Source organism: Nerophis lumbriciformis, linkage group LG08, assembly GCF_033978685.3.
Source record: "Nerophis lumbriciformis linkage group LG08, RoL_Nlum_v2.1, whole genome shotgun sequence".
NCBI classification, from domain to species: domain Eukaryota; kingdom Metazoa; phylum Chordata; class Actinopteri; order Syngnathiformes; family Syngnathidae; genus Nerophis; species Nerophis lumbriciformis.
This window is the reverse complement of record NC_084555.2, coordinates 32,206,187-32,219,788: the sequence shown is the minus strand read 5'-3', so window position 1 is coordinate 32,219,788 and position 13,602 is coordinate 32,206,187. Positions and strand designations below refer to the sequence as shown.

At 40.7% G+C, this 13,602-nt stretch overlaps 1 protein-coding gene across 1 annotated transcript in view; it reads right to left on the bottom strand.

Annotated features, from left to right (window-relative positions):
• The window catches only part of plcb2 (phospholipase C, beta 2), a 79,139-nt gene that overhangs the window by 28,704 nt on the left and 36,833 nt on the right, over positions 1-13,602 (bottom strand). Inside the window, exons 20-30 of the mRNA XM_061968684.2 lie at positions 10,555-10,719; positions 10,377-10,476; positions 10,161-10,265; positions 9,306-9,370; positions 8,532-8,610; positions 8,127-8,450; positions 7,798-7,981; positions 7,384-7,528; positions 5,041-5,105; positions 4,553-4,588; positions 4,378-4,435 (exon numbers count right to left, since the gene is read on the bottom strand). Coding sequence (XP_061824668.2) covers positions 4,378-4,435; positions 4,553-4,588; positions 5,041-5,105; positions 7,384-7,528; positions 7,798-7,981; positions 8,127-8,450; positions 8,532-8,610; positions 9,306-9,370; positions 10,161-10,265; positions 10,377-10,476; positions 10,555-10,719 — 1,326 coding nt within the window. The remainder of the gene's footprint in view (positions 1-4,377; positions 4,436-4,552; positions 4,589-5,040; positions 5,106-7,383; positions 7,529-7,797; positions 7,982-8,126; positions 8,451-8,531; positions 8,611-9,305; positions 9,371-10,160; positions 10,266-10,376; positions 10,477-10,554; positions 10,720-13,602) is intronic.

Here is a 13,602-nt window from a genome sequence, read left to right as displayed (position 1 = left end):
AGCTGGCACCAGTCAGTCCGCAAGTATAAAAAAGTGCAGTTATCAACCACAAGTTTTTTTAATCTAAAACGGTAATACTAACGTCAAAAGTGTTATCACGGTTATAATTAACATTTATTAATACATCCCTAGCTGACATTAATGCAGAGATTTAATGATTTTCTTTCTTTCTACTTTTACTGGTTTTCAACGACAAAGACATTAAAAAAGTGTGTTATTGTTTGTGCTACGGTGTCATCTTTTGGACGAGTTTGCTCACTGCAGGTTCTGCGGGTTGAAAATGAAGTTCCAGTTTCGTACCTTGAGCCGGAAAATATCTTGCTTTGTCTACTATTTGTCTATAATGATTCTGTTCGAAAGGATTCGTCAATTATTACTTCAAGCATTTTTTTACTAAACCGTCCCATGTGTGATATCTGTAGGAGTGTTTTCATGCATATTTGTAATGTAATCAAGCTAGCGTCGTCAGCATTATCAAATATGCTAAAACATTTACAAGTGTCTGTGGTAGTATTGTTAATTCACAATGGCATTTTTTTTGGATTGTTTCAGTTTCGTATATTAACCAATATGTCACCGTGGAGTTACTGAGTGTGTTTAGCTAATTGCAGAGCTAGCTTCCGCAGCTAGTGGGTCCATGACGCTGACTTCTTTTTTGTTTGATCAGCTGTTTTACTGCTATGTGACAGGCACGATTTGGAATCAATTAAGGTATCTAAATAAACATTTACAAACTCCTTTGTGCAGGTATATCTGCGGCTTATGGTCCGGTGCGTCTAATATATGTGAAAATGTATATTTTTTCAAAAATTTGGTGGGTGTGGCTTAAATATGGTACGGCACAGTAGTTATATATATATATATATATATATATATATATATATATATATTTAAAAAAATAAAAAATAAAAAATAAATATATATATATATATATATATATATATATATATATATATATATATATATATATATATACTATAATAAATAAGATACAACAATAATACAAACCCCGTTTCCATATGAGTTGGGAAATGGTGTTAGATGTAAATATAAACGGAATACAATGATTTGCAAATAATTTTCAACCCCTATTCAGTTGAATATGCTACAAAGACAACATATTTGATGTTCAAACTGATAAATAAATCATTAACTTTAGAATTTGATGCCAGCAACACGTGACAAAGAAGTTGGTAAAGGTGGCAATAAATACTGAGAAAGTTGAGGAATGCTCATCAAACACTTATTTGGAACATCACACAGGTGAACAGGCAAATTGGGAACAGGTGGGTGCCATGATTGGGTATAAAAGTAGATTCCATGAAATGCTCAGTCATTCACAAACAAGGATGGGGCGAGGGTCACCACTTTGTCAACAAATGCGTGAGCAAATTGTTGAAAAGTTTAAAAAAATCTTTCTCAAGCAGCTATTGCAAGGAATTTAGGGATTTCACCATCTACGGCAGTAATATCATCAAAGGGTTCAGAGAATTTGCAGAAATCACTGCACGTAAGCATCTAAACCCGTGACCTTTGATCCCTCAGGCTGTACTACATCAACAAGCGACATCAGTGTGTAAAGGATATCACCACATGGGCTCGGGAACACTTCAGAAACCCACTGTCAGTAACTACAGTTGGTCGCTACATCTGTAAGTGCAAGTTAAAACTCTCCTATGCAAGGCGAAAACCGTTTATCAACAACACCCAGAAACGCCGTCGGCTTCGCTGGGCCTGAGCTCAACTAAGATGGACTGATACAAAGTGGAAAAGTGTTCTGTGGTCTGACTAGTCCACATTTCAAATTGTTTTTGGAAACTGTGGACGTCGTGTCCTCCGGACCAAAGAGGAAAAGAACCATCCGGATTGTTATAGGCGCAAAGGTGAAAAGCCAGCATCTGTGATGGTATGGGGGTGTATTAGTGCCCAAAGCATGGGTAACTTACACATCTGTGAAGGCGCCATTAATGCTGAAAGGTACATACAGGTTTTGGAGCAACATATGTTGCCATCCAAGCAACGTTACCATGGACGCCCCTGCTTATTTCAGCAAGACAATGCCAAGCCACATGTTACATCGATGTGGCTTAATAGTAAAAGAGTGCGGGTACTAGACTGGCCTGCCCGTAATCCAGACCTGTCTCCTATTGAAAATGTGTGGCGCATTGTGAAGCCTAAAATACCACAACTTAAAGGGGAACATTATCACCAGACCTATGTAAGCGTCAATATATACCTTGATGTTGCAGAAAAAAGACCATATATTTTTTTAACCGATTTCCGAACTCTAAATGGGTGAATTTTGGCGAATTAAACGCCTTTCTAATATTCGCTCTCGGAGCGATGACGTCACAACGTGGCGTCACATCGGGAAGCAATCCGCCATTTTCTCAAACACCGAGTCAAATCAGCTCTGTTATTTTCCGTTTTTTCGACTGTTTTCCGTACCTTGGAGACATCATGCCTCGTCGGTGTGTTGTCGGAGGGTGTAACAACACGAACAGGGATGAATTCAAGTTGCACCAGTGGCCCAAAGATGCGAAAGTGGCAAAAAATTGGACGTTTGTTCCGCACACTTTACCGACGAAAGCTATGCTACAACAGAGATGGCAAGAATGTGTGGATATCCTGCGACACTCAAAGCAGATGCATTTCCAACGATAAAGTCAAAGAAATCTGCCGCCAGACCCCCATTGAATCTACCGGAGTGTGTGAGCAATTCAGGGACAAAGGACCTCGGTAGCACGGTAAGCAATGGCAGCAGTTTGTTCCCGCAGACGAGCGAGCTAAACCCCCTATCGACCCTAGCTTCCCTGGCCTGCTGACATCAACTCCAAAACTGGACAGATCAGCTTTCAGGAAAAGAGCGCGGATGAGGGTATGTCTACAGAATATATTAATTGATGAAAATTGGGCTGTCTGCACTCTCAAAGTGCATGTTGTTGCCAAATGTATTTCATATGCTGTAAACCTAGTTCATAGTTGTTAGTTTCCTTTAATGCCAAACAAACACATACCAATCGTTGGTTAGAAGGCGATCGCAGAATTCGTCCTCGCTTTCTCCCGTGTCGCTGGCTCTCGTGTCGTTTTCGTCGGTTTCGCTTGCATACGGTTCAAACCGATATGGCTCAATAGCTTCAGTTTCTTCTTCAATTTCGTTTTCGCTACCTGCCTCCACACTACAACCATCCGTTTCAATACATTCCTAATCTGTTGAATCGCTTAAACCGCTGAAATCCGAGTCTGAATCCGAGCTAATGTCGCTATAGCTTGCTGTTCTTTCCGCCATGTTTGTTTGTGTTGGCTTCACTATGTGACGTCACAGGAAAATGGACGGGTGTTTATAACGATGGTTAAAATCAGGCACTTTGAAGCTTTTTTTAGGGATATCGCGTGATGGGTAAAATTTTGAAAAAAACTTCGAAAAATATAATAAGCCACTGGGAACTGATTTTTAATGGTTTTAGCAATTCTGAAATTGTGATAATGTTCCCCTTTAAGCTGTACATCAAGCGAGAATGGGAAATAATTTCACCTGAGAAGCTTAAAAATGTGTCTCCTTAGTTCCCAAACGGTTACTGAGTGTTGTTAAAAGGAAAGGCCATGTAACACAGTGGTGAACATGCGCTTTCCCAACTTCTTTGGCACGTGTTGCAGCCATGAAATTCTAAGTTAATTATTATTTGCAAAAAAAAAAAAGTTTATGAGTTTGAACATCAAATATCTTGTCTTTGTAGTGCATTCAATTGAATATGGGTTGAAAAGGATTTGCAAATCATTGTATTCCGTTTATATTTACATCTAACACAATTTCCCAACTCATATGGAAATGGGGTTTGTAGATCAAATACATCAGTAATGATAAAGAATAGCTACAAGCAATATAACACACAATTTCTGCATTTGCTCATAAAGTAAAAGGTATACTGTGATTCTGTAAATGATATAGCTACACTGTACAAATATAGCTAAATAATTTTGTTGTTACAATCATAATTGTTCTAGTGCTGTTGTAATATTTCTTTTACGGTACCGTTGTATTGTGTATTTTTGTACGCATTGTATTACTGTAAAAGAAGAACACATTTCGTGATAAGAAGAATACAAGCCTGAATCTGCTCCTGTTAATCTATATTTTCTTGTTTTGCAGTTATCACAAAAATTGGCTGATCATTCTCTGCAGTGAAACATATTTATACATTAGATTTCTTAGGGATGCAAATGGCACCAATTAAGTGGAATGCCCGGCAAATTGCGTTTCCATTTGTACCTAGCGCTTTCTGCAGTTGAGTGACTAAATGATTGGTGTGGAAATGTGTTATTTTCTAGAACTGTGAAATGTTTATAAATCCAGTAGTTACATCTACTTTCACTTACCACACGTTCCGACGTATCAGATCCATCCAACAGCTCCATATCTGTTGCTTTTTTAAGCCTAAAAGGACAATGATTGTCACATGTTCAAAGTTACAGTTTAATATATATACACCAATTTCTATTTCCATTCTGGACAAGACACTGATGATGGAAGTAAGAAAAAGACTGAACTCACTTGGCCTTGTCTGATTTTGTCTTCTTTTTGATTTCACTGCAAACAAGCCAAGGAGAAAGGATTACTTTTTTTAAATGAAAAATGACCCCATAAACAACCTTTTGCCTTCAAGCCACTGTGGCAAGGCTATGTGTTGCTGACCCGACCTTTTCTTCTGAGTGAAAGAAAAGCTTCAGTGTGCTGTAATATTGTCAGTGTGGACAGCAGAAGAGTGCAGCTGTTTAAACACACTGAGGATAATAGTTGTCCTAAGATAACCATATGCCAGCTGAGGACCCGCACACACAACACACTCACAATGCGATGCAATAAGCTCCCGGGAGGCTATTCAGGGAACCCCATTGAGATTCAGTCATTATAACAGGTAAATGTCAGGCGGTACATCTCATCCTACCTCTATTCAACACACAAAACTACACGGGCGGTCTTTAATCCTAACAAACAATTCAACTCAGCATGCCCCAAATGTACTGCAGTTGAGGACGCACCTTCCCAAAGTCTTCAGTTCAATGCTGTGTCTCTCAGAGGCCATCTCCATCAGTTTAGCCAGTCTCTGTGACAACACAACAAGTCATCATAGTGGGGGTTAAACTAGATAACGTCATTACTTTAGGTACACCTGCTGCACTCATGTCGCCCAATATGTCAACCTAAATATTAGAAAGGGATTTTAGTGTGATTTAGCAACGTAAACTATGAGCTCTCGCCACTGGAGCATGAGTCTTTTTTAGCGATGTAGTATATCACTTTTAAGGCTCCCCCTTAATCATGAGGGGGATGGGGTCAGACCACATTTCTATTACAGTGGTACCTCAGTTTTCGTACACCCCACTTTTTGTATGATTCTGTGAAAATTTTGCATTGCAATTTTGTGTTGGAAGGCTCTCTGCTCTGCTTGTTCCTACTATGAGTGACACAACAGCGCTCTTTAGCAGTATATTTTAGAAGCTTTTCGTGAAATTTAAGATGGCTAATATGGCAGAATATAAACACTTATATGTGGCAGCAGACGCCACTCTGGTTCTAATATTTAAGTTAGGTTACAAAATCTACCTGATCCATTCCTTCCTTCATGTATATGTTAGAGATGTGACATTTGCAAACGAATCAAGTCTTTTTAACGGCTTTTTTAAGGAACTATGAGAGTAGATTCCTTGTTGTCAGTCTTTCGTTTGTTTTTTTATGCACATGCAGATACAACGTGTGTGCCACCCAACTGACGACTGGACTAGGAACTGATTCTGTCACAATTGGCTTAGCCGGAGTTTGATCCCAACGCAGAGCAGAAAAAATAAATAAAGAAAAATAACAAAAAAGCACTGAAAAAGGGGTGAGGAAAAAAAACTAATGATGCACACTTAAGGTGTGAGAAACGGATATGGCACACACCGAAGGTGTAGAGAATAACAATAAACACTACAACTACAATGCCGAGACTGAGGCACAGGGAACGAGAAGTGTGAGTGGAGCCAAAGCAGAGATGTACACGACTGGAATGGTGAAACATCAGGAAATCTACTGGCCCTGAGTGAAGGAACTGGAGAGCTTGAGTAGTCAGGAGGAAATGGGAATCAGGTGTGTGTGCAGGAAGCCACGCCACGTAGACCTAGAAACCAGGCACTGCAATAAAAAGAAGATAGACGGGAGCAGAGCTGCCAGATCATGACAGTATCCCCATCATGACAGATTATATGTATATATATATGTGTGTGTGTGTGTATATATATTTGTATGTATTTGTATGTTTTTATTTTATAAATTTAAATTATATTTATGTACTCTTATTCGGATTCACTTTTCTGTTTCATTATTCTCATATGTACTATACTATCAGGTTGGGTAGAACACTTTTATATTCACACTTTGGTTGTCTTGATTTTTATTCCTGTTGTGTTTATACGTTTTACAGCCGGCCCTTGTTTATTGCTGTTAATTGTTTCTGCACATGACCACGATTCATGAATTTCCGCAAGGTAAGAATCAATAATTACAAATCAAATATTTTCATTACTAGAGGATAAAAAACTGTTTACGACCTTCAAAATGTGTTTTTTTTTAGCTTTACGGGAGCCCTCTAGACATGAAATAACACACTTTTGTCACGTTTACACTATTTTAATCCAATATAGTAATGCTGCCTGAGGCTGAGCCCATCAGTGGCAACGATACTGAACAGACCTATGAAGGTTCTCATTCATCCAGGTCGATGTCATCTCAGGGCGTTCAATCGTTCACAACTGAACTGCTTGGTTTGTCTTGGAAGACGTTTCGCCGCTCATCCGAGTATGCTTTATCAGTTCGTGCTCTTAGACTTCGACTGGTCAGATCTAGTCTAGATTGGTCCAACGGGTTGGACTTGATCTGACCAAAAAAAAAATACCAGCTAAGCAAAAGTATATTGTTTCATTGTTGTTCTAGAGCAGTGGTTCTTAACCTTGTTGGAGGTACCGAACTCCACCAGTTCCTTTCTTTAGTGAAAAATAAAATGTATTTTTTTCAAATTCAAGACAAAGTTATATGTTTTTTTTACTGGTGCACAAAATGAACCTTGTTCAAAGAACAAAACCAACACAGTGCATGAACTCACAACAAATTACACACCTGCAAATCAGATGGAAAATTAGAGGGAACATTCTTCGGGAGTATCCATAATATGCCGACAGGGAGACGTTTTTATTTACAGAACCCCTGAGGCCGACTCACCGAACCCCTAGGGTTCAATCAAACCCAGGTTAAGAACCACTGGTCTAGAGCCACAAGTTTGAAATCAGCCTTTAAGTGCTTGAGTGACTGCAGTCAACAGTTGATGTCATTTTCCTATTCAAACCAACCTGTGTTGCACTTTGCTCTTTCTTTCTTCTCAGCTGATCGCAATGTTCCATCCACAAAGTGTGCAGCTCAGATTGTATGTTTTGCTTGTGTTCCTGCACCGTCTTTGTGCCGTAGTCCGTCGTGCTTCCTCCAACCAGGCAAGTTCTGCACAGAACACATCAGCCAATATACAGAAATGTTCATTAAGTCATGTACTTACAGGAAACCCTCTACCAAGCAATACACACACTTTTTCTTTTACCGAGAAAACACAAATCAGCGCAGCGGCATATTTAATTTATTGTATCCCTGAGCTAGAAAAACACATTAACAGAGATAAGCCGGCCACTCTTCTAACAAGGCTGTCAAATTCCACTATGACCTGAAGGACAGCGTCTGGGAGTACGAGGCAGACAAATAATGAATCCGCTCACTCTTTTTTTTTCAGCGAGGACTTTTTCTTGCAAGCCTTGAAAGCATCCGAGTATTTCTGGGTCAGATCTTCCACTTTTCTCTTGTACTTCTTTTCTATTTCTTTCATCTCTTTCTCCTGACGCTTGATGATCTTCAAGTAGCTCCTGTGCTGTGTTAGTTCTGCTGTGGTCACAGTGGAACATTCTGCAGCATAAGGTCAGAAGGCACATTAGAATGAATGTATTCAACGAAATAAGACATTAGTTGAACTCTTGCTGGGAAGAGACTGGGTTGCTGAATTTAAAGCAGTTATCTTTGCTTCATGCTAAAGATGATTTATTTGACTAACCTGACAGACTTAACACAGTAGACTCTCCTTGAACCTCCTTTTCAACTGGTATATCGTCTGAGTTAGAGCTTGACTCCTCTCGGTCTTTGGTGGTGTCCTCAGGCTCCTCCTCAACAGCAACCTCTGCAGGAGCACCTGGAAGTGTCTCATTTGTGACACTCCCTGGTTCAGGTGTAACAACTGGAGGAAGATCTTCAGGTTGGGGAGTGTCTGGCATGCAGTCTTCTGCAGTGTCTTCGACATTCACCTCAGCTGGAGCATCATCATGGGATGGTGGGTAACTCTCTTCAATGGGTGTGTTTGGTTCAGAGAGCGGAATTTCAACTGAGGGATATGCATTCAAAACATCAGCAAGCAGTCAGGGCCTACTACTAATATAGGAAACTACAATATTTAATTGTTTACATGTTGATTCTCTTGCACTCGTCACTTTAGTTTGGGCAACAAAAGGCAACTCATAAGGAGAGATGTAGTCTGTGGAGGACTGCATGGGCACAAAAAGTAAAATAACACAATTACAAAAAGCAAAAGGACATTATGACAAAAAGTAAAGTAAGACACTTCCAAAAAGTAAAAGGATATCATTACTAAAAGTAAAGCAACACAATTACAAAAAGTAAAGAAACACAATTACAAAAAGTAAAGGAACGCTTTTAAAAAAAGTAAAGAGACACAATCGCAAAAAGTAAAGATAACTTAAGGGACAGAGTTACATGAAGCAAAGGAACACAATGACAAAAAGTAAAGGAACACTATTAAAAAAAGGAAAGATACACAATTACAAAAAGTAAAGGAATACAATTACATCAATTAAAGGGACACAATTACAAAACGTAAATGGACACGAATACACAAAAACACAATTATAAAGAATATTTCACCATCACACCTAATTAGTGTATAATTAATTATATATATAATAACTATTATAAATATATATATATATATATATATATATATATATATATATATATATATATATATATATATATATAAATAATAATAATTATTATTTATACAGTATATATATATATATATATATATATATATATATATATATATATATGTATATAATGTTGCTTTATTTTCACCAGGATAAATCATTACTTTAAAAATGCAATTATGCTATACAGTTAGGGTCAGTAATTAATTTTAAGTGCACATTTAATTTTTTTTTACCTCTTTCAGCATCCTTGAAGTCTTTTCTGCGCCCTTTGTTGGATTGAATAAAGCATCTGTGAAATCTAAAACACAAATACACATGAATTTCAAGATGGGCTTTCAATGGCTAAAGTAAAGGATGCGGATAAGATTTTCTTGCTTAAAATTTAGATTGTGAGACTTTGTGCGCGCACACACACACACACACGCACACACACACACACACACACACATACTTCCTTATGTCCATTTTGGGGGCGCCCACTAAAACACACACACACACGCATACACGCACACACGCACACACACACAGACACGCATGTTTTTGTTTTAAAGACATTACACTGTTTATTCTTACTATTATTATTCATATTATTTGATTATTATAACTAGGCTCTTAGTTGTTTCAAACTTCTAAAGGTCTTTCTGTCGTTTTTCATGAAAGGTCCCAGAAGAACGTGGGGGGACAATTATAATCCATGAAGTCAAAAACATACTCACTCACTCCTAAATTTGTGCACGTAATAAAGATAATTTAAAAGAAAAGCCGATTAATTCATGCAAGCGCTTCTCCTGCCAGCTGATAATGATTGCCAGTGCACCGCCCAGGGCAAGTTGGCTCGGCTGCACTGGCCAGTGAGGCTGCTGGGTAACAGGGAGAGTGCAGGAGGAAGTGTTGGCCGTTGATGTCATGCTAACTAACAAGAGTGCACAGTGCCTCCTTATGTAAAATAGAAGTGTTTGTTTATGATGCAGCTCTGTGGGTAAAGTTAAAAAATACTCATCAATATTTAGCAATTCTATTTAAATAGTACTTTTGCAGGTCTAGTACCAAGCACATCCATCACAAAGGACACTAAAAAAGCCACATACCTGCAAAAGCAGCAGGGATGTAGTCCTTGACCTCAATGTACACAAAAAGGGTGGGCATTGTGAGCGGCATGTTGCTCTCACTACGCAGACAGATGTGATGGAAGCCTGCAGGGCACACACCTCAGCAAGTTAACATTAAACACTCCATTCCTGTTTTCAGTTATATAAATTAGAATGAGGATTTATGTTTCCACATCTTTTTTTTTTTTAACAAACCTGACTGAATGGCATCAAGTGGAATGATTCTGTGTCCAATGAATTTGCAATTTTCATCATTTACTACCATTCTCAGACTGGCCTTTTCTGGGAGGAGAATCTATCCCAAAAACATTTTAGCAACAGTAACAATACATTTTTTTGCATGCAATAACATTTTTGGAGGTCAAACACGCACCTTTTCAAAGACAAAAGGCTCCTCATTCCACACTGGGTTAATGGAGTTAGGTGTTGTGGACCACTTGGTGCGATATTTCTTCTTGGGATCTCCTGGCAGCCCGATGACCTCCACCTCAACTCCTGTTCTCACGTTCTTGTCCGACAGAAACTGTCCTGAATAGATCTGGTGATGAGACACGATACTTTTTTGTGATTGTTTGTTTGTGAGCAGGTGTAGGAGTTTTTCCTTTCTTTGCAAGATGCCAAATGCAATTGGAAAAATTTATTTTCTACAATTGGGTGTTTAATGGAATCTTTTGCCCTGCGTGCAGTATGTCACAAACATAGTCCAACCAGGTGTTGATGTTATGCATACGCGTTAAACTGTGCAACAGCTGGTACGAAGATACGATTGTGACCAAACATTTAAAAATGTGTACTGATCTAACAGTGTCAACCTAAACAACACAATTGTATGTTACATAAGGACTTTACTGACTCTTAGCATGAAAACAATCACTGTCTTTTCTTGCAGTCTTTTACGTTTCTGTGTGGCTTCACAATATAGCTCTTTCAATGGCACATACTGCCTCCTTCTAGTCAGAGCGCATGCTGCTGATTGCAAAAATTAATGTTTGCCACTCTGTGTTTTTAGACCTTTTGTTACAGTTTAACCTTGGTGGATGTCTGCACTCGACTTGGTTCTATACAAGTCTATTGTTTGTTTATTATAGAGCGATACCTCAGTTTTCATAGGCCCCACTTTTTGGGGGGTTTGTTTTGTCTAGTTTTTGCATACTGCCTCAGTAATTGTGCAGCCAAACATTGAGCATAACAAATTAGTCTGTTTGCCAAAGAGAATCCCATGCATAGCTAACTCAGTCTTTACGCTTTCCTTATCGAGTACAACTGCAAATTGAGCCAACGTTGTTACGGCGCACGCGTAGTCTGTTTCTCCCTCTTCTGCAGGAGCACCTAGTTGTTCCACTGTAAGCTCCTCCAGACACGCCCCCGCGCTCGCTGCGCATACCGCGCCCACAAGATGGCGCCCCCCGTGGCTGACGTCTTTGCGTCGTCCTCCCGACAACAACTACGTTTTTTATTTATTATAGTACTAATTTGCATCCTAAATGCAAAGTTTTTGCACGCAACAGTGAGATATAACAGAGATGCACTTCTGGACATCGGAAAAGGTCACCATGAGCTCACTTATAGTCTGACGAACTTCAACTTTCTGCTACGACGAGACCCAGCTAACCACAGCCAGAACAAAGCAACAACAACTAGGCGGCGGGGCAAGAGAGCGGGGCTACATGCTACATGCGGGGCTACACTACCTAGCCTGCTGCTAGGTAACGTGCGCTCGCTCGACAACAAGCTGGATGAGCTGAGAACCAGAATTACATGCCAGCGTGAACTGAGAGAATGCTGTGCTCTTATTTTCACGGAAACCTGGCTTTCAAACAGCATCCCAGACTCTGCTATCCAGCTAGCAACGCACTCAGTCTACCGTGGAGACCGGACAAAGGCTTCAAGAAAGGCGAGAGGCGGCGGCGTCTGTGTTTACGTGAGTAACAGCTGGTGCTCGGACGTACAGGTGGTTGAAAGACACTGCTCGGACAACATTGAATTTTTGATGGTGAAATGCAGACCTTTTTACCTGCCAAGGGAGTTCAGTGCAGTGTTTATACTGTCTGTTTACATCCCGCCGCGGGCGGATTCCACTACAGCGCTAAAAATGCTGCATGACGTCATCAGTAAACAAGGGACCGCACACCCCGATGCTGCGTTCACGGTAGCTGGGGATTTTAACCACCGCAACCTAAAGAGTGTCCTCCCAAAATACCATCAGTTTGTGAACTTTCCTACGAGGGAAAAAAACATTCTGGACCAAGTAGACTGCAGCATGAGGGGAGCCTACAAGGTTGTACCCAGACCACACTTTAGACTATCTGATCACATCTCAGCTTTTCTATATCCAGCGTACAGACAGCGCCTCAAGCAAGCCCCCCCAGTGAGAAAAACTGTTAAAGTGTGGAATGAAGACACTGAACTAGTGCTTCAGGACTGCTTTGGGAGTACAGACTGGGACATGTTCCAAACTGCTGCTCAGAGTATGCCCGCTCCACTGCATTTGTCTCAGGCAACACTGAAGACTACAAGAAGGCCAGATATGACCTGCGTAAATCCATCAGCGAGGTCAAGGGACAATACAGACTAAAGCTGGAGGGATTCTACTCCACCACAGATTCCCGACGCATGTGGCAAGGCCTGCAACACATCACAGACTACAAGCAGGGGAGCAGGGGGGTCACAAACAGCCAACGCTCACTGCCAGATGAGCTGAATGAGTTCTACGCCCGCTTTGAGGTCCTCAACACCAACCAACAGAGAGGGGTTCTGACCACGGAGCGCACGCAGGACCCACCACTCACCGTGACAACAGCAGAGGTACGTACAGTTCTGAGGAGAACAAACCCACGGAAGGCAGCCAGCCCAGACAACATCCCTGACCAGGCCCTCAGCGTGTGTTCATCAGAGCTGGCTGACGTACTTGCTGACATATACAACTTGTCACTAGCACAAGCTGTTGTGCCCACCTGCTTCAAGACCACCACCATCGTGCCCCTGCCAAAGAAAAACACTGTGACCTGTCTGAATGACTATCGCCCTGTTGCACCCCAATAGTGATGAAGTGCTTCGAGAGGATAGTCATGTCACACATCAAGATGACCATCCCAGACACACTGGACCCTCTACAGTTTGCCTACCGGCAGAACCGGTCCACTGAGGATGCAGTCAACATCGTCATCCACACCACCCGCACCCACTTAGAGGACAAGGACACCTATGCCAGGCTATTATTCATCGACTACAGCTCTGCTTTTAACACGGTCATCCCACAAAAACTCACTGCTAAACTCCTCACTGTTGGTCTGATACCATACTTGCCAACCTTGAGACCTCCGATTTCGGGAGGTGGGGGGGGCGTGGTCGGGGTGGGACGGGGGGCGTGGTTGGGGGCGTGGTTAAGAGGGGAGGAGCATATTTACAGCTAGAATTCACC